We start from the raw sequence: 21,866 nt of genomic DNA on the forward strand, positions 1-21,866 counted from the left end.
TTTTAAATATTACCTAATATTATTCATAAGCGCTACTAAAATAAATCTAATATTAATATCTTTATCTTTTGTTTATCTTATTTAATATCTAATATTAATATATATTAATATTAAATCTGATATTAAAATAGTAGATGAATGAAAGTAATCGTGCTGATAAAAAACATGTTTGCTTGATTCAACATTTTTTCAGAAAAGAGAATAATTGAATGAATTAATAAATGATAAATTTCGAAATATCTTTCAAAGTTTTGAAAGTTTCGAAGTCCTTTTGCCGATATTTGATACGACGAAGCAACTAACACAGACGTTCCGTTATATTGTCAAAAGTATCTGCAAACTGAATTTGCTTTTAATTTGGTTTTGAAATAAAACTTCCATGTCTATAAGTTTCTGTTAATGTCCTGTAGACTCTACTGGACTGGAGGCGAGTAATCGATTTAGCATGAAGCAAAGAAAGGTCTTAAGAAGGTTAATCACCTTTCTATTTAATTTTCAAATGAGCCGCCCATACGAGAAAATGGTTAGTGACTCTGAATGCCGTAACCGAAGGACCCGGTCTCGAATCCCGAAGAAGGCATGATGTAAATTGTCTGTCACAATCTGTCTTCACAGGACTAGAACCTCCGTTCATTGGGGGGATGGTTCAGGTTCAACAAGGACCCTGCTGGTACTGTCTTGTCTGCCTCCTGGTTGTGAGGTCGCAACATTCTTAGATAGCGCGGCTGTCTTTGGGAGTTTGGCTCTCTCGATGCCCTCGGGGGATTGACATTTCAAATAGAACACCATCATTGTTTAAGTTGAGGCCGGGGTAGCGCCCGGTAGCAGTGTCGTTGTTGCCCAGTGGGGAACGCGGGGACTGCGCCCGCATGGGTGGCTCCCGGAGTATGGATGCTGATTCCTGAAAAGTTAAATTGCTAGTGCGGTATTCTGTCTATTAATAAGAGGTAGCTGTGGCCCACCACCTAATAGTCCAAACTGGGAAAATATGGTACTATGTGCATTATATAACACCTCTGACCTCAGACTGCAGGATCATAACTTACACAACTTGTCCAGCAGCCCCTTTCCTATCAGTGTTGCGGTGACCTCAACGCTTAACGTGTTAGTTGGGGATGTCGTCAGTCTAATGAGAACGGAGAAATTCTTCTCAAGTTTCTATACAACAACCCATTCTACATTTAACCCTTGGAGACTACACATTCCGTCCCACAAATCCAAGACAATGCCCTGACATTCTAGACCTTCTTCTTACTTCAGAAAATCTCCCAATTAGCATCGAAGTCCTCAATGATCTTTCGTTCGATCATGTCCCAGTAATTGCACACGTTGGAATTAGTATACCTGAAGTAAATAACACGTGCAAAGTCACGGACTGGAACAACTTCCAAAACCATAACAACCAAAAACCCCTGCCATTAGACCCCTTAAAACAATCAATGATATCGACCAGGCAATTTTAAATGTCAACAAGTGCATAGAAAATGCCCTTAAAATTCTACCACTGAATTGACCAGCAAAACACCTCATTTCAAGCTCCCGCATATCATCAAAACCGTCATCCAATCACATAACAAAATCTACACCTACTCACGCGACCCAGCCATCAAAAAATCGGAAACTAATAAACTCAACAGGCACATCAAAGGCATGATTGAAGAACACCGTATCAAACTTTGGAATTACAAAGTAGAAAAACTTTATGCAGGAGATGGAGGAATTCTGGAAATTCCTTCGCCCCCTCAAAGCAAATAGAACTAGCAACAAACCACTTCAGGCCGACTCTGGATACACTTATAGCAACAAGGAAAAAGAAGGCGTGTTTGCCAAACACTTTGCTAAACAATAAACAAATTATATAAACCACGTCAACACTTTTATTGATAACTGGCTGTGTCAACTCAGTGCTACTAAACTCCCTGTCTTCACATCCCAACCTGAAATCAACTCTATCATTTCTAAACTTCCTAAAAGGAAAGCCCCAGGAAAAGATAAAATCTCTTATACAATTATTAAGCAACTCTCCAATAAAATTATAAACAAACTCTGTAGCATCTATAACACATGTCTTTACTTGAGCTATTTTCCGACGGAGTGGAAGCAAGCAGTTGAAATCCTCTTTTTCAAGCCGGGGAAAGATAACACCAAAGTAGATGGATTCCGCTGTATCAGCTTGCTCCCAGCTTTGGGTAAAATTCTTGAGAGGATGATTCTTAATAAATTGCAGCTTGCCCTGAGCACCTTTCCAAACCAACAATTTGAATTTAGGAAGGGGTTATCCACTACTGTGCAGCTAGCTAGGATTGTGGAATTTGTGAGGGATGCTACGCATAAACACAAAACAACTGCTTTTCTTATGGTAGACGTGGCAAAAGCGTTTGACCCCGTCTGGCATAACGGCCTCACTTACAAGCGTGCTTCCCTGGATCTCCCTAGGGAAACGGCTAAGATCCTGCATTAATTTCTTAATAACCGTTCATTCTGTGTAAGACAGGGAGACCACCGCTCTGGAAACCCACCTTAAAAAAAGTGGTGTCCCACAGGGTAGTATAATCCGACCAATTCTCTATTTAATATAAGTAACAGATTTCCCCAGGCTTGACAACACAAACTGTATCACTGCCTGTTAACGCGGATGACACCGCAATTCTTCTCCAGCTCTCTTAACCCCGCACATGTCATCACAAGGATTACACACGAGATCGAGGAAGTGTCAGAAATGTAGGACTTTAATAAACGCATCAAAATCGAAACTTCTTCTCATAGGGCGTCATAGAAAAAAATGTCGACATTGATTTATTATTTAATGAAAAAATCCCCGAAGTTAATCAGGCCGCTTATTTAGGAGTCCATTTCAACGGCTCGCTCACATGGAATAAACATATATCCGTGGCTCTTGGAAAGGCCATCGGGGTCTCCAGGAAACTTAACTCTCTTATCAACGCCTCGTCCCCACTTCATTTAGCACGCAAAAATCGTATTTACACCTCAATTATAAAACCTATCCTCACATAAGCCTCCCCAGCCTGGAACACAACCTCCAACACTGACATAAACAAATTCCAAGCTTTCCAGAACAATTATCTCCGTAAGATCAACAGGACCGCTTTAGTTCGTTCGTAATGAACATCATCATATGGATCTCAAAATTCAAAATTTGGCCACCTTCATAAACAAACTTAATAGTAACTTCTACAAAAAAGCAGTATCAAATGAAGACGTTAACTACTCGGACAATTTTAAGTATGAACTTTTAGAAATAGACATAAATTTAAGACCTTACGCCACTCATTATTTCAGAAACCCAGCATAATATTCAAAACATCTTTCATAACTCTCCCTTCAAACTCAAGCAGCATTCCAGGGTCAAAACTTGGGTGGGTGACCACTCACGTGACTGATCCCCGTCAATCAGAATCTGCTCTTCCGAAGTTACTTTCTCTCTCCTAATTGGCTCCCTTTTGCTCTATTATTTTTAACAACACACCCACGCACTTATTTTTTCCACCTAGTTAAGTGCAATTTCATCTCACACTGGCCAGGACCATCACCTCACACTTATCATGCAGTTTCTAATTAAGGTTTTGCTATGATGTATTGTATGTGTGTCTTCCCTAGCCGGAGTTATTTGAGGTGCCAATAATAGCTGGATAAAATTCCAACTGAAACTGCCAAAAGTATAGTATCATAGTATCACCACCTAATATGTTATTAGGTGCCTCCGCCAACTAATAGATGGCGAACCATTATAAAGTGATCACCGCTTGTGGCCATAACAGTGGCAATGCCTATAACAGATAGTGCCCACCATAAGAAAAAAATCTAAAAAACGTTTAAATGAACGGAAAGCACTGCTTCCTCGACCGACGAACCTCCGCTACTTGCGGATATTTAAATTAACTTAAAATGAAATTAAATTGCAATGTAGGTAAACTAGTCCAAGACTATATACACAATAGACTATTTAAGCTGGCTCAAGACAGTTAACAACACGTATTTAAACGTCGGCTAGCAAGATGCTAAAGCCGGAGTCACTTTTGCAGAACTGAAAATAGTTGGAAACAATAAGAGGAGGTCGTAAGAAACTCTAAAACATTCAAACCCTTGGCTTAAATACACAATAACTAATTTGCATTCTGATGAGAACTACGAAAAGAAGGAACAAAAGTTCAACATATAATAATTGGCCAATTCACGTAAAATCCTACAGATTTTCAAACAGTGCTGGAATTAGTGCATTTGGCAGTTCGAGCAACACTGTTTTCGATGCTCTCCTGAAAAGCAAAAATAGAAAGATATAGGTAGAAATTTTCGAAAGTATTAGTACTTATAAACATATGCTGCAACACATACGTGCTCAGACGTATCTAAAAAGGCATGAAATAGCTCTTGGAAATTCCAATCGACTAAATAACTAGATGACATCTTGCTATAGCTAAAGACAGTTAAAAGAAATGCCATACACTTGAAAAAATGTATAATGTGCATAATTTTCAATCATATTTAATTCATTCATTCAGTTTAATAGTGGTATATCAGCGATCAAAATTATAATCACTGGCAGGGCTTAAACAGGCTGGAAAGCCCTAACTCCAAGCGGACCAGCTGCTCTGAAGGTGGAGTAAATTAATTTTAAATGTCTAACTTGCAATTATACCATAGCCTATTTATTCCTCCGTAAGTCGGTCAAAGTTTTAACTACAAAACCTAGTTTACAAATAAATGATTTATTAATTAAATAATTATAAAAAATTTAATCGCTTTAATTTTCAAAAAAGCTTAAAAATAATTTTAAAGCAGCTTAAATTAATAATAAACTTTTGCGTGTCTTTTTATTCGCAAAATATTTTATTAAGGAAGAAAAATGTAATGTGGTCTTCCTTATACGACCTATTAAATTATACACGTTTTTTGCTGTACTTCATTTAAACTTATTTATTGGAATTTCATTACATATATTTCTCATTCAATCACTTCAGTTCTTATTTCGCGTTAAGGCAAAAATATATAAAACTCAAAATATCGTCATTAAAAATTGTAAAATACAGAGAAACATAAAACACATAATACAGTTTGAAACAGTTAAAAAAATAATTTTTGCAATAAAAATTATTGTTTCTACGCCAAAACAAGTATTTCAGTCAACGGGCAAAAAGAATTTTCGGTGCACACAATTTATAGTTAACGTCCAGTTCCAGTGGACAAAAACATTCTTAAGTTGCAGCACCAATTGACTTAATTCGCTATACTACTAAGAGCTTCAAATATAAATAAACGGTCGCCACATTAGGCCTAGCGCAACTTACGTTCTTGTAATAATTCTACAACTAATGCATACAGTTTCACTAAAGGAATAAAAACCTTTACGAGAAAATAAGAACAACATAATTCAAAAATTTTTAAGGCAAAATGTACACAATTTACCAACATATAAGTGTAAGAAAGCAGAGCTCACGAAGCCGGGTAAGAGAGTGGGTGTGGATATATATCCCACAGTCGCACCAGAAACGTATACGTATATATATATATATATATATATATATATATACGTATACATTTCTGGTGCGACCGATTGCAACAAAAAAAGGCGACGCACAATTACATTTTATAGCAGTCTCATATACAAACTTTCAGCTTGCTACGACTAATTGTTTTTGAGTTTTGCGAAATATATACGTACGTACGTATGTTCCATACGTCTGAAACCCGGTCTGCATCCATTTTTTAAATCCATTTTACAACCGTTTAGGAACAAAGAGTCCTTTATTTTGTCCGCACACACACCGCTAGCGGATGGGGCCGCTTCCGATCTGAGGCTGTTGCCAAACGGAATTAAGAGCCGCCCCGCCGAACTTAACAGTCTACCATGTTGCGACCCCACAGAGCAAGGGCAGACGAAGCAGTACCCGTACGGTCCCTGCCGAGCCTTAATTTGTCCCGAGAGCCCTCAGGCCTTCTGTGAACCGTGGCTGAGACTGCCCAGGTACAGATCTTAACCAGTACTTCCCAGGCGTTCGCCTGAGTCAAACCCCGGAGAAAGAAAGTCCGCACACAGTCCACCGTCTGTGTCCGCTCACACAGACGGCACGCAAAAAAGTTGTCCAATTGAGTTCAAGAACGGTAAAAGTTGATATTTCCGTTGAAATATGATACCCGAAATTTTTCGCGAAAACAATACTTCCTTTACTTCGTACAAGGAAGTAAAAATATAAACGCAGTATTAAACGGATAAAACAAATCAAAATTTACTTTAATTTTGCTGTACTTATACGAAGGAGAGGAGAGAGCATAAGTGGAAAGTGATGAAGCAAATTTTATAGTTTTGTACTTCCATAAAAACATCAGGATGTTTGGTTGGCATCCATTTTTTTATCTTTCTTTGTATTCTACCACTATTTGACGCTGAGAGTTATTCAGCTTCCGTTCGGTTTAAAATTTGTCTACCGTGATTTCTTGTTACCTACACTTTAAAATGTCTCTGAAGTTAGGCATTATCGTTCAAATTTCTAACGTTATAGCTTGTTTCTGCTTTATCAGGATGGTATGGTTTTGGGAAAACGTTACATCCTTTTTGCCCAAATTTCGCGGATTAGAGGATTTGGATTACTTTTTTCCCTTCCTTTTTTTTCTCTGAAAAAACATTTCTTCCACAATTGCTTTTTACTTCTTCTGAAATCATTGTTGTTCATTCATGTTGAGCTCATTTGTATGGTTCTCTAGGAACTTCCTATGTCTCTATTGTTAACTTCTTAGGGCCATGAGTTTGCCTAGAAACTTACTATCATAGATTAAAAAAATTCTTAAGAGTTACAGAGCTCAAAATCTCTACATGCATCCCAGTATGGCCATGATACCCTCCAGAATGAATTTGTGGGTATTTATCAGTGACCTCAAACTAGTGGCCCGTGGGCCCCGAGAAAATGTCACACGGCTCTGGATTACATTTAAATTACACATTTGTTTTAAATACGATGTGAGCCGTGAGCCATAGATACATAGACTAGGCTTATGTGCTCGACTTCTGTTTGAAGTAAAAAGCGAGGGAGGATTAAGTTGGGAATTTGTCACCGTATGCTTGTGTGGTTAGGCCACGTGACTGGGTTCGGATGGGGGTTCAGCTTCCCGCGTGGGTATAGTCAGTGAATGTAGTTCGCCAGCCAACAGTTGGTGCTTGGTGCCATTTCAGTATTCTGGTGTTTCCAGCACACTCTATTGAGTTGGTTCTTCTTATATATGCTTTCTATGAGTCTGTCACAATATAGAACAATAATGCAGTCATGACAACGCAGCAGTCTATTTCTTTATGTTTATTTATTACATTTCTTTACATGTATACTTTTATGTTGTATGTTTATATTCATTATATATTGCACGTTATGTGTATGCATAAATTGTAAGTTTATGTTGTAGGCATACATTGCATGTTATATTTAGTTTTATGGTATATGTCTAAATGTTGTATTCTATAATTCTGTTAGCAAACCAAAGATTCCTTTCTGTACTGTTGTAACCAATGTAAAAACCATTAGCTATGCAGCAAGTAAGTTACACATACAAAACTGCCGATACGGTATTTTTGTTGCCCCTGGGAGGTATTGCTTTGAATAGGAGAGGGCGTCGGACACACACCTGTTTACCTATGCTAGACATCAGGGGTCCCCGGCCTCCATCATCAGCCTGTCATTAGTTGGTTAACTGTATGTATAGCTGCGTAGTTCATATTTTTTATAAATTGAGATAAACTAAGTTAACGTCGTGTAAAACTTGTTTATTTGTACTTTTTATTAGATTTGAATTATACCAACACCTATGATTTAGACTGTGCATAACTTTTGATTATTGCTTGTATGTAAATATTAAATTAAGTTTCTTTTTTTTCTATTAATATATATATGTAATTTCGAAATTTTAGTTTTACAATTTAATTAATATTTTTTCGGGTACTCAGTTTGCGTCGGGGTAATCACTTGTCTCTTTGAGTTTGGGTGTAATTATTGTATTATAGAAATTTATATAGTATTTATTTATTTATTTAAAAAACTTTTGCTCAAAGAATCAAGTGGAACGAATCGTAAGTTGAGAGCTCCTTAATTGTTCGGGTTTCGCTGTTTCAAATTATTACCCCTAGATAAGTCGATTTGAGGAGCTGAAATTTGAATGATTACATTACATACGTTTAAATGTTTTCTTAATTAGTTTAAATTTCAATTTTTCTAAAAAAGTGTATAATTTTTTTTAAACTTTTGTTTTTTTATCATGCTTTGATCTAAAATTTAATAGTTTGTCATGGTTTTCAAATAAAGTCATTTTCAGGTTCTTTTTGAATTTTTTTAAAAAATTTTTCGGGATAATAATTTTTCTTCTAATTTTTAACTTTTATTCTATTATATGTACATATATATTTATTCTATTATATATACTATGTAAAAAATGAAATTAGCAGCGTAAATTAATTTTCCTTCTCTGTTCTAAAAATAGTAACTTCTATTTCACTGCGAGACTGATCCATGTCATATGATTCTTATGTTATATGATGATGTATATGGAACTCAAGCGGCCAATAACAATTTTACAGAAGTATTAACTATCCAATCAAATGCATTGAGAACGTAAACTAACTCAGTCTGAATTAAAGATTTCTCCCTGAACATAACGCACTTGCTTTCAACGCTTTGGGCTAGCTAAACTGCTGTCTGTCTGCTCTTTCTATCTTACTGCAAATTTATCTAAAATGTAAGTTTTTTTAAATAGGCACAATTAATGTGCCAGCTTGATTGTGGCTGCAACGTATCTACCGAAATAAAAAATGAAGATTAAATCTGCCTTCGCCTCCAATTTCCTATTCATTATAGATCAACTCTTCTACGCCATCAAAATTCCTGCTGGTCATTCACTTCTGACTTTGTTTTTATCACACATATAATGCGATGATTCGGAAACAGCTACATTGGAATGGCGATGGCTATTTGCATTACAATAACTTGAAGAGGCTTTACTGCGTAGTTAGAAGCAAGACACTTGAAGACAGACGTGACCGTAAATTCAACGTATAATTTTATTCCTTGATAACTTATTCTTAGGACAAATATTCGTTGTCATTACACATAATAATTATGAGTGCACTATGCACCCCACGATTTTACACAGACTTATTATGGAGAACGGCTAGCAGAGGCTGAGCTAAACGTCGAAGCAGCAGCAACCGAAGTAGGAAAAAAGGGTATGCAACAGGGAAAGTGCCAGATATATAATAAATTATTTCTTTAATCTGATAGGCTGAGAGCTGTTGCACTGCAGCTTCATTACATAAGAGACATGGAATGTATTAATTTTCAGATGACGTACTTTAGATTCATATCTTAGCATTTTTAAGACAGAAAGTGGACGTAACCAAATTAAAACGAGGAATTAAAAGGACTTCTTAAACTTAGTAATTTTGTTTGCAGTGTTCTTCAATATTTTATATCTTATATATATATATATAACTGCTTTCAGGTCGTGTGTTCGGCCCGCAGTCAGTATGAGACTACTTCTGTGAGTCACTTGTTACCAGGTTTTTGATAATTAGAATTAAGCAATGGAAAACATTAAAGTGATATTTCCGAAATTAACATCATCTCCTTGAATGTTAATTAAATAGCTTTGGTTATCTCGAAAACCACATGTTGCTGACCTGAGAGTTTGCTATTCAAGACACTGTTCATAATCTGAGGTGGTTTTTGCTGAGAAAATTTGTTCGTGAATCAAATTATTCCTAAAGTAAGGCACTTGTGATCCGAATTTTTATTTTTATTTTTTTTTTTTTTTTTTTTTTTGCGAATTTTGCATTGGGAATGTCTAAATACGACAATTATGTGGGGAAATCTACCGTACACTATTGCACACTTTTGACGATTTTTTCTTTTTCCAAACGGAGGTGCGACTATTACGCAAGTAAACACGGTATGTAACCAATTAAACAGGGAGATTATTTATAGTATTTTATATTAATTATAGTATTAATACTTTCTTGTGTTATTTTAACTGTTCTTGTAATAACCACGGATGTTATCCTTGATGTTACTCTGATTAATCGGGAGATGACGGAAATTTTGATAATTAATGCGTAAATGCATTCTTGGCACCATCAAAGTGATATACAGATGTATGCTGAAAAAAAAAAAAAAAAAAAAAAAAAAAAAAAGATAAATAGGACCTCGTTGTGTTTTGTTAAAAGTATTTGTTTTATAATTTCAATTATTTTCTTTTCAGTACCAATGCTATATAAGGAAAGCTTGATATTCTATCATATAAGTAGTTTGAAAGAGTAAGCTGATTTCCTGTGTTTCAGATGTATAGGAGAGCATGCAAAAAGAGTCTGAAATCTTTTTGTACCGTAGCTGAAAAAAAGCTGGTTGCGGAGCTGGAAACTAAAAGCTTCGATTCCATCCCTGGGCCAAAACCTTTGCCGCTAATAGGAAATTTATGGCGTTATTTCCCGATCATAGGTAAACTTCACTGATAATAATTCTCATTTTGTTTTAAATTATTTCTCTCTAAGACACAGACGGATACTAAATGTTTCATGGTATATTAAATACAGAGGAAACTTTATATTAATTACATCAAATTTATCTAAGTATATCAACTTTATCTTTATGTATATATATATATATATATATATATATATAAACTTTATCTAAATATGTAATAAATAAAGTTACTTAAAAGATAATATACGAGTTGTAAATTGAAATTTATAGATCAATAAAAAATTGTGTGTAAAGTTAGTTTACGAATATTCATAGGAGAAAAAATAGACTTGTGTCCATAGGCCAAATCCGTTTAAATTTCAGTAAATAAAAAGCAATAGAACTCTACGGGTACCCGTAAATCTGTTCCCAATCAGCTGCAGAGCGGTAAAATGTCTGAACAATTGTAGTTCGATTTCAGGCGAATAGGTTGGTTGCTTGGGTCAAAGAATCTCTAAGAGATTCTTTGGCTTGGGTGTTTTCCCCATGTGTAACGTAGACAGAAGCCAGTTTCCCGTAGAAAGTTCTCCGCGAAGACATACCGTCTCTAAGGCAGATAGTCCTTGGATGCTTTGCCATAATTAAATACATCAAACGCCGTGAAAATCAGTAGACAAAAACAATACTCTTTTACAAGTACCTGTAAGCCGGATTTCCGCAGGAATAAGTAAATAAAAACCTACAGAACTCTACGGGTACCCTAGGTCAAAACGGCGTAAAACTCAGTCGGTAAAAATGCACTAGAATTTTACAGGAACCCATATCTAAAAAAATAACGAAACTGATAAATTTCTACGTCTACTTCCACATCCCTGTAAAATCATCAGAAAAAATCAGTAGAATTTGTTTTAGTACCAGTTAACAAAATATCCATAAAAACATTATGTATATATAAGTAATCCCTCCATAAAACCATATTACTGTAAATCCCATGGAATATTTTCCAGTAAAAGATAATACCGGTGAAATTCGGAATATTATAGTGATACCAAATACAAATATGTAGAATAATATCCGATAAAAAACAGGCCAGGCAAAAAAAAAAAAAAAAAAAAAAAAAAAAAAAAAAAGATAAAACCTTAAAATGATATTTATGAGCTTACAGGCTTGTGTCATGATTGTCCAGAAAAAAATCAAATCAGTAGAAATGAATATTCATATAAATGTGTAAACACATTACAATGATTAAAATTCCTATGATATGCTTTGGCTGAGTACCTAAGACACGATTACAGATAGTTGGTGTCAGTTAATTCTGCAGCTGATGGGACCGGCTGCATGGGTTTTCGTGATTCTTTCCCCACTTTTAAATACTAAATACGGACGGTCTCTGTTGAAAAAATCATTACGAAGGCAGCCAGAGAGCCCTCATGTATTTTTATATGTAAGTAATTTACCAACTTTCTTTTAATGTATAATTATGCAAAGCAATTTTTTTTAAATGTCTGGGATTCTAGCATATTCCTTATGCGCAGAGTTCTTTTTACCGAATTAAGAGAAAAAGGAAACTAAAGCAAATTAACTAGTCAGTCAGTTCATCTTATTTAAATAAAAAAAAAAAGGCTTAACAGACTAGGAAGCCATTCGCGCAACACCGTACTGGAGCCACTTTCCATTTTTAAAGCTCAGGAATTTTTTCTGTTGAAGAAATGAGAACAGAAAATCCACGAGGAACAGTTGAAAATGTCACGAATTTGGCTTTCGATTCTCCCTAACAAATGCCAAATTCAAATGTTCTATCGAATGCCAGTAATCGTCTCCCCAAGGAAATGATTAGTGGCAACACTTCCCTGGAAAGCGCTTTTGGTACGCTTCTTCCAAGGTCAGTAGACATTATGCTTTTTTAAGGTCAAACCTTTCTCTTTCTGACGCTTGAGACAGTGACGTCACAGAAGTTGGAGAAACTTTTTTAAAGCAGGATATCTACGTCACCACGCTGGCTGATCGTGCTCAAGAAGAGTAAACCTTATAGTTTCCACTAGCACACTGTTTGCGCGAAACGTTTTCTGGTCTGTTAGGCATTAAAATGCCTCCATCAAGTAAAAAAAAAATTACCTTCTTATCATCGACACATGGAATGCTTGTTTTAAAAAATATTTGCTTTCTTTCGGAATCAGGTGAATATACTTCAGAAAAAATGCATCGGACCTATGCAAAGATGCATGAACAATATGGGCCACTAGTCAGAGAGAAGGTCCACAGCGATCGAACGTTACTTCATGTATTTGATCCCAGAGACATGCAAATTGTGTACAGCAATGAAGGCCCGAAGCCTATTAGGATAAGCCACAGAGCATTAGCAAAGTACAGAGAAGAAAGGCCACATCTGTACAGTGGACCAGGACTTTTCCCAAGGTAAGTATTATACTCAGATATAGGTGTTTTAAGATGACGATTTAGAAATTCTTACTTTCAAATAAGGAATCCTGAAACTTCAGCAGTAAATAATTTGCTTAAAGTATGGAAATATACATCATTTTCGGGGATGTGTAGTATACGTTTTTTAATTAAGAAATCACATTTCTACATATTGAAAGATAAATTCACCAACATTTAACGAAAAAGAGAGAAAAAGATAAAAATAATTTATTATAAACGTAATTTTTCAAACAATTACTAACGTAGAATATAACTGTCTAAACTAAAAAGATAAGTAAATACAAGATGAATTGAAAAAATTGTTATAAAGTTTTGAAAATTTACAGAAAGCCGTAAAAAGAAAATAATAATAAAATTTTTAGGTTTTTCTTTTCAAGTGCTATTCATACTTTAATTTTTCACTGATAATACAGTAGTAAAGATTTTTTTATATCAAAAGTAATTATTTTACTTTTTATTATGTATCTGTAAATTACCTTACTAATTCTGTAAGGTAATTTACAGATACATAATAAAAAGTAAAATAATTAGTTTGGTTTAATCATATAAACGTGGTGATTTTAAAATTATGATAACTTATTTGTGATATTTATTATTTAAATTTGATTAACAGTTGGCTTTAGGTTAATTTATTTCCATTATAGCTTGCTTACTCACGTACACGCTGAGACCAGAGGTTTATGCAAGCGGCTAGGTTAATTAGGTTATAATCTTAACCGGTATTCTGAGTAGAAATCTCACCGCTGTACTACTATCTGCTGTAAAGAGACGCCGATGAGATAGTTTGAACGACCGACAATAGCTACGTTCGGTAAGTGAAGAAAGCTGCTTGGTACAATTTGTCCAACATAGCAGTAACTTCAGAAAGGTTTTGTAACTTTCAGTGTTGAAGTTCCATTGTAACTTTGTTGGAACTGTTACTCAGTCAGATATTGGAGTTAGGCAGCGAGTTAGGATATATGCCAGTCGATGGAGATATCGAAATATTTGTTTTGTTACTATTTTTATTTGTATTGACACAAATAGTGCAAAATAATATTTTGGATTTGATTTTACCTTCTGGATGTATCTTGTGTTTAATAGTAAGCATTAAGATAGTAATAACTCACCAAATCTTAGAGTTAACTTCTAAATGTCAGACATTAGAATGAAGAACAAGGAGTTCTAGTTAGTAAAGACCTTTAGATGCTATACATTATTCAATATATTTAAGATAAAAAAAATTTTTAGATTTAGATTTTTGACTGTGGCAGTCATTGAAAATCGCTATTCTATCACATTTCCTTTTTCTCTCTCTCATTAGATACAATTCATTTCAGCAATGGCGACGAATGGTTACGTTTTCGCCGTCTTTTCCAGAAGACATTACTGAATCCCGCCTCCGCGGATGCTTGTTCTAGTGGACTAGAAGCTATAACTGATGATCTTGTAGCTAAAATACCATCTTTTCTTGATGAAAATCATGAAGTGGATCTGCAGCCGTGGTTGTTCAAATGGGCTCTAGAATGTAAGAATAAAAAGTTCATTTATTTCTATATTCTGCCTGTGATAAATGCAATTAGAATTTTTATCAAATTTTATATGGAAATACGTCTTTTACTGTTTCCATTTATGTTTGAAATAAGGTTTCATTTTATTAATCAACACTTGAAATAGTTTTTTTTAAAGATCATATTTTTTTTTTGTGTTTTAGCATTAATCCTAACAAGTGTGTCAAATTATTTCAATTTTCACGTCGTTATTATTTATGATTTTAACCTGAGTTTCATTTAAATAGTTACAGCTGTTACAGTTTGATGTTGCTGCCCATGAGAGGGCTCAGATTTTTCATTTAATGTTTTCTGTTTTACCTACCGCTTTGTGGACTTTTTGATTGAGATGTGATGTCAACGACACAATTTCATGCTGGTTTGAAAATTTCAGGTTTTCATTCAAATTATGTTTGAAACTTTGAAACATCCCACTTTAAACTGCGCAATTCCAGTTGAGGAGAAAAGAGAAAAATAAAAAATGGCTAGTAAATGCTGTTTAAGTTTTCGTAAGGCTCATATGTCAGCTCGTATGTAAGCTGATGTTGCTGTATAAGCTCTGATGTTGTACGCAGGTTACAAACAGTGCAATATTCGAAAAATCTTTCATGTTTTTATGATATATGTTCTTAATTGAAGATTGTTTTAAATCTGATTGTCAAATCTCTCACGTAGTATAATTTTTATTCACTTTCGTTTTTATTCCGTTTCGACTGTGGTAGACCAGGAACTGCATCAAGGAACTTCTTAACATCCGACTTACAAGGGACTCCAGCTCTAGATCTTCAAATACCTAGATAAGTGCTTTAGGTGCCTACCCTAAATTAGTCGTTTTGGTGAAAATTTTCGATTTTTTTTTTATTTATTCATTTTATAGGCCACATATTTAAATTTCCAGAATTTTTTTTTTTTTTAACGGTAATTAGAAGCAAAGTTATAGTATAAATAATAAACCGGAAGTGAATTTTTGGATGCCGGAAGTTGGCATTTAAATGGTCGTAAAAATGTAAACATTAAGTTTGTAGAGACACTAGGATTTTTTTTGGAAGCCGGAGAGATGAAAAATTAGCAATCGCCTTCGCCGGGAATCAAACCACGGACCTCTGGATACCGCCCAGCGTGAAGAACCACTACACCACGAAGGCACGCTAGGAAGGCAGGAGAAATACCTTATATACTCCCCCTTTTAAAGGGTGACTGTGGTTTTTAGGGGCCCCAATCGCCAAATCCTGGGTGTGGAGATTCATCAGTTACGACCCTTTTAGTTCGGGCGCCACTGTAGGGACATTAGGATTTATTTGGAAGCAGGAGAAATGAAAAATTAGCCATCGCCTTCGTCGGGAATGGAACCACGGACCTCTGAAATACCGGCCCAGCGTGCAGAACCACTACACCACGAAGGCACGCTAGGAAGGCGGGAGAAATACCTTATACATAGAGTTGCTTTAACGTAATCAGACCTATTAAAACATTTTAATTAATACTGATTTGCACAGTGCTCTTTCCAGTTCAAACATAATAAAAGCACGGAGCCATTGAGTTCTGAAAAAGAAAATCGCAAATTAACATTCTCGAAAGAAAACATTGCAGGAAAAAAATGTGTTAGAAATAACTGCATTTTATTACGTTGGTGATAAACATACTTTGAATATGCCAAATTTATATATTTTATTAGTATTCCCGTATTTAAAAAATAATTCTCTTTTTCTTAGTAAAAGGCTAACATTTGAATAATATCTATACTGGAATCTTGACTTAGCTTTTTCTTATCAGGGCTTGATTTACTCAAGGCAAATTTTCCCCTGACATCCACTTCAAGAGACCTTCCAGTTTTTCTATAATATTTAAAATATGTAAAATAAAAAAAATATTTCTAAGGATAAAAATACGCAGACTAGAAATTATACTTTTAAAAACATAAAAGTAGAAGCAAGAGCAAATTTTTTAATGTCGTATTTTGAGTTTTTATGGTCTTTCTTCAAAAATGACACCGTCGATCATTGTCTTGCATTCGCATTAGCAACAAATATTATTTAGGGGTGCCTGTATTCGTAAAGGTCACGCGAATTTAGGGTCTTTTGATTGTTGTAGGCCTGGCACTTATCTATATTTCATTATTAAATTGATACACAATTCAATTACATTATTATTCAATTTAATTAATTAAGGCTTATGATAAAACCTATAAGAATTCTTGAAATTTCTCCTTAATCACCAGAAAAAAGAAATTCGCATTTAAAATGTACAAGTTTATGTTTTATATAATACTTAATAAAACTTTATTTTAAAACCTACGTCAGACTTCGGTTTTCCAGCCTTTGCGGGTAGCCCATAAAAGTCCAAAAACAAGTAAAATGTTAAGATCTTCTGATCTGAAGACTACCGGCAGTGTTTGTGAGGATCGGAGCAGTTATAGAGGTGATCGCAAGTCGTGTGAGCTAGGCAACGTAAGGAACACGTTGTTGAATTTATCATTCTCATACGATGGAGTTGTTTTTGAAAATGGTCATGGCAAGTTCGGAACGAAACTTTGGTATACTTAATAGGTTTAGAAAGGTTAAACCGCAGTTTTTGATAAGGAATCTCAGTACTACCCGGCCAGTTCTACAGAAAGGTTTTACCCGAATAGATTGGTGCTTGATTTAATAAGTAGCATCAGCAATAAATTGGAGAAAGAAAGCTGTCTCATGACGTCACCGCGAAGAGTGCGAATAAAATCTTTTTCGTTGAGAGTGGGTTCTCGAAGGATGGAGATGTAGTCCTGTCACATGAGCTAGCTGTTAAGGCTGCGTCCAGTTCTGATGAAGAATATCCTTGGAGACTGTCCGAGGGGTTCCGGTCTCTTTCCCCTACTACCAGACCACTCGCGATGACGTTCGTCTCACTGTGTGCTTTGTTTCATGCCGCATAGGCGCTACACATATACAAACATCTATGTCTGCTCCGGAATTCGAATGCAAGTTCAACGATATAGCAGCCAGGAGCAATAACCACAATATCGATCGGGGAGACAAATCTATTGGCAGTAGAAAAATCAACAAGAAAATGGGGTTGAAGTAAGCTAAAACTAACATTGGCCAAGCCAATCCGCCAGGTCATTTTCAATAATTCCACAATATATGAGGTTTGTTTATAAAGTAATATGTTATCCGTTTTCAAAGAATGTCTTAACTGTATCCTGGAGTCAACAAAGATAGCATATCTCTTGCTGGTTTCCTATAAAACACTTAATGAACTGAAACCATGAAAACAGAGGCTACAGAAAGGCGAAATTATTTTCTATTACTTAAATATCCTAGTATGGGAAAATAGTAAATTACTTGGTTTTTTTCATAAAGTATGCTGTGCAATTCGACATCAGTGATATGTGTTACTTTGTAAAGAATTAGAGGAAAAGGGATTTTGCCCTAGGCCTTTAATTTGTAAATCGGGTACTCTTCTTAGTAAAATACTTAGGATTAGAGAGCTTTGGTAAAGAGAGACATAAAACAAGAAATTTTTAATACGTTGCACGAATCTAAAGGCTTCCTTAACAAATATCTGTAAAATTTTATTTCGTAAATATCCATAATGAGGTATTACATTATTACACAAGTTATTATACCTAGTTTATGTTTGTTAGGTATTGGAATGATAGCCTTGAACAGACGCCTGGGCTGCCTTTCTACAGAAGAAAATAAGGAGGTAGATGCTCTCGTTAAAGCTGCTCATGACATACATCAAGCTGTTTTTAAAACTGAATTTAGTCCTTATATGTTCGACAAGCATTATAAGGCGCTTGAAGCTGCACAGGATTATTTGGCTGGGTGAGTAAATTCAAAATATATGCCATACGTAATGCAATTTATTATAAGTACCAACTTACTAAAATCATATGGACTGAAACAACAGCTCCCCATCATTAACGTCTTCAGGTATATATTCAGGTCTCAGGTACGTCTTCAGGTCCTGATATGTATGTGGGCATATTTAGATTTTTTTTAGTTATTAAGTTGAAAAAAGCTACAATCTGTTGGAGAACTATTCAGTGCAGAATCACAGAACAGTAAAAACAAAAAAAATTGTCATCAGTGCTTTGTTTCTGAAATCAGACTACGCTGAGCATGTCATTATCGCAAAATATACGGAGCTGAAAAGCATTTCAAAACTTCATGGTAAAAATTGTGTAAGAAGAATTCACTACATTTGCTAAAACTTTAAATAAAATGACTGAATGCTAGAAATATTTTCATTCTAAATTTGTCATTAATGTTCACCGGTCAAATTATATGGACATTAATTGTTGTTGCTTTTAGTGCATATTTATTCTTTTTGAAGGCTTTTATTTAGCACACTTATGATGGTGTTTGTTGTTATGGTCAAACATTTCTCTTCGATTTCTCGTCTCGTTTTTGGTAATCTATCCAGCTCAAATTTTACACACACATTCTTTGTGGATACACAAAGTCCGGTGAACTGAAATTTGCATACTTCGTTATCTAGCTTTTTAAAAATTATATGTTGAGTGATTTTTCGCTTATAGCTTTGTCTAAAGAGCAAACTAAAAATGTCAAAATTTGACCGTTTGCGTCATTAGATAAAGCGAAAAAAAATTTTTTTGAGTGAATTTTATGCGAAATTTTTAACTAATTTCTGATTTTCTGGCCAATTTTTGTCGCTAATTCGCTATATTTGTTAGATTACTTCACATCTGTTTTATTTATTTATTTATTTAAATTTCAACATCTAAAAATGTATTTGTTATAAAGTTTTGAAATTTTCGTAGATTAGAAGATGAACTCTTGCCTTCTTTTAAAAGAGCAATGATGAGATGATGAGGTAATTTTTTTAAATGCTGTAGTGTAACTTGAGTGACTGCTGCATAAGGTGTAAGGAGAAATTTCTTTCTTGAGCGTTACGTAATTCGTGGGAAGTAGTTGCGAAGTTAGAAAGCCATCCATGATGGCAATACCTCCCTTTAGTAATCATATAAACCACTTTGAATTTTTTCTCATTTTGATAGTAGAAATGGAGAGACTGCGAGTAACTGTTCAAAACAGTCTACAATCAAATATAGAAATTTTGCATGGCAGATAATAGATAAACATTTTAATGTAAAGTTAAAAACAATAGTTTTTATCGTAAGGTTGCAAATAACAGAATTGCTGAAAGTAAAGTAGTGATTATTTATTATTGAAAACGAATTTTCCAATTGAAAGGATTTAATTGATAAAGTGTAATTGAGAGTATAAAGCAGACAATCTAAAAAAAATAAAAAAAGCTTTTTTAAATAAGCTTTCATTTAAAACTCATAAAATAATTAATGAATTAAATGCAGAAACACTGCAAGACATTATTTTATTTTATTGCATTATTATTATATTATCGCAAAGCATTGTTATTATATTATTATAGTTTATTTTTTATTATACATAATAAATTATTAGAGTTTATTAAGAACAAAAGAATAAATAATTCTCATTAGAAAATTAATCTACGATTTCATACCACGAACAATAGAAGTATGGCGCTAAATTAACGAAATTTGTTAGTCAACTTTCATTGTCAAAAATGAAAGCCATTATCTTTATAAATTTATCAAAGGCGTCCTATGCTTTTATTATTCCTGGATTAAAATTGTAGATGAACTTTGCAAAGTGAATTATTTAATCTCTTGTTCTTATTAAACTGCATGATAAAATATTTTTCTTATTTTAGTTCATTAATATTGTTTTATGAGTTTTAAACAAAAGTTTTTCTTATGAAACGTAATTTTTTTGCAGTTTTTTTTCTGGTTTATTAAATTATTGCCGATATGAAATGAATAAGACCTAATCAAACAAAAAATTAGTATTTTTTAAAATGATAATATTAAATAAACTTAACAATAGTGAATAATCTTAATAATAATAATATTGAATAATCTTAAAAATCTCAATAATAATAATAATAATATTAATAATAATAATAATAAATTGTTTATAGTAATAAATAATTTCCTTAAAAAATTCATCCTTGAAGAGGTTAATAAGAAAATCTAAATCCTTTTAATAAACCTCAAAATTTTACTCAGGTACAAGGTAATGCTATAAATATTTCGAATAAATACAGGAAAAGAAAAGTCTCGAATTTTTTCATAAATACTGCATAGTTTCTGAAGGCAAGATCGTTATTATTTTTCTTCTATTTTCTTTAATTTCCAGTGTGGTGGAAAAATATGTTGAAGAAACCGTATTAGACCTGAAATGCGGAAAGAATACCAACTCTATTCTGGCCAAGTTACTCGAAATCGCGGATCGAAAGGATGTCTTCACGATGGTACTGGATATGTTCTTGGCAGGAATTGATACCGTAAGATATATTACCTTATTTCTTATTAAATACTTCACGCGTTGCTGAACATCTTTCCGTTCATTTGACAACTTCTCTATATCAAACCAGCTGGAATAATGCTATGAAAGCTTGACTTGAGAAATGTTATAAGTATTTAGTTCTGGAGACTCTTAAAGTTTGATATTTAAAAAATCTAACACATATAGATGGATTCATTTATGGTATATATATAGGGTGTCCCAAATAAAGTGTCAGATTTAATATGTCCGATATAATGTTCTATTTTCAGAAGATGTAAAATATTTCTACGTACTTATGACAGATAAAGATTGCTTTTTAAGACTGAAGAAGAATATCTGGGTAATGTTTATCACAACTTGCTCTGCAGTACTGCACTCTCTTGATCAAATTCGTAATTACTTTTTCATATATCTGCCTATCGAAGTGCCTAATGAATAATCAATTTCCTCTAGGTTGTTTCTCTTTAAGCTAGGATTTTTTTATATTTACAATAACACTGTCTTGTCCATTCTCATTTTTTTTTTTTTGGATTTGCAATAACATTGTTATGCCTACCAAATTCTCGATACAGCCGGTCTATGTTTAACAGATCGGCTGTATTGAGAACTGTGTCGCTGCCCAGACGGTATAGTAGTTAGGGAAGCCTACTAAAGTACCGAATTGCCTCGGTTCGAATCCTGGAGAAGGCATGCATGTTTGTAAATTTATAGTGCCTCTGCGGCATGTGGGCACTCAAAATGTACGCCGAGCCGAAAGTTCTTTCATGTGGTTTGGTGATAGGGAAGGGCGATAGGAGACCCTTAGAATCTCCCCCTCCGGGGTGCTCTCGCTCAAAATTGGGGTGGAAGTAGAAGTCCAACCTCCTCTGGCAACCATTCTTCCGTGAAATACATGGACAAGACAACAGCAACAGCTGTTGTTTCATCAAGTTCACTTTATATATACAGGGTGATTATAATTAAAGTTTAAGTTTCAAAACGCTATAGAAAAAGAACCACTCATGAAAATGACGCTAAATTTGAAAGGAATGTTATTGAAGAAGGCGGAAAGCGTATGGCAGAAGAAAAAATTTAGTTTCAAAAGTTAGCAACAGATGGCGCTGCAAGCGCAAGAA

General features: G+C 34.3%; 1 protein-coding gene across 2 annotated transcripts in view; it reads left to right on the forward strand.

Moving 5' to 3' along the window:
* The window catches only part of LOC118203426 (cytochrome P450 302a1, mitochondrial-like), a 99,349-nt gene that overhangs the window by 51,010 nt on the left and 26,473 nt on the right, over positions 1-21,866 (forward strand). For both annotated transcript variants that reach the window (XM_035375702.2, XM_035375703.2), the window contains exons 2-6: positions 10,331-10,487; positions 12,629-12,866; positions 14,210-14,397; positions 18,042-18,225; positions 20,602-20,749. In XM_035375702.2, the coding sequence (XP_035231593.1) occupies positions 10,331-10,487; positions 12,629-12,866; positions 14,210-14,397; positions 18,042-18,225; positions 20,602-20,749 (915 nt within the window). The remainder of the gene's footprint in view (positions 1-10,330; positions 10,488-12,628; positions 12,867-14,209; positions 14,398-18,041; positions 18,226-20,601; positions 20,750-21,866) is intronic.

The sequence above is a fragment of the Stegodyphus dumicola genome, chromosome 3 (assembly GCF_044657685.1).
Source record: "Stegodyphus dumicola isolate Sdum_Otavi_A_Nest chromosome 3, ASM4465768v1".
NCBI classification, from domain to species: Eukaryota; Metazoa; Arthropoda; class Arachnida; order Araneae; family Eresidae; genus Stegodyphus; species Stegodyphus dumicola.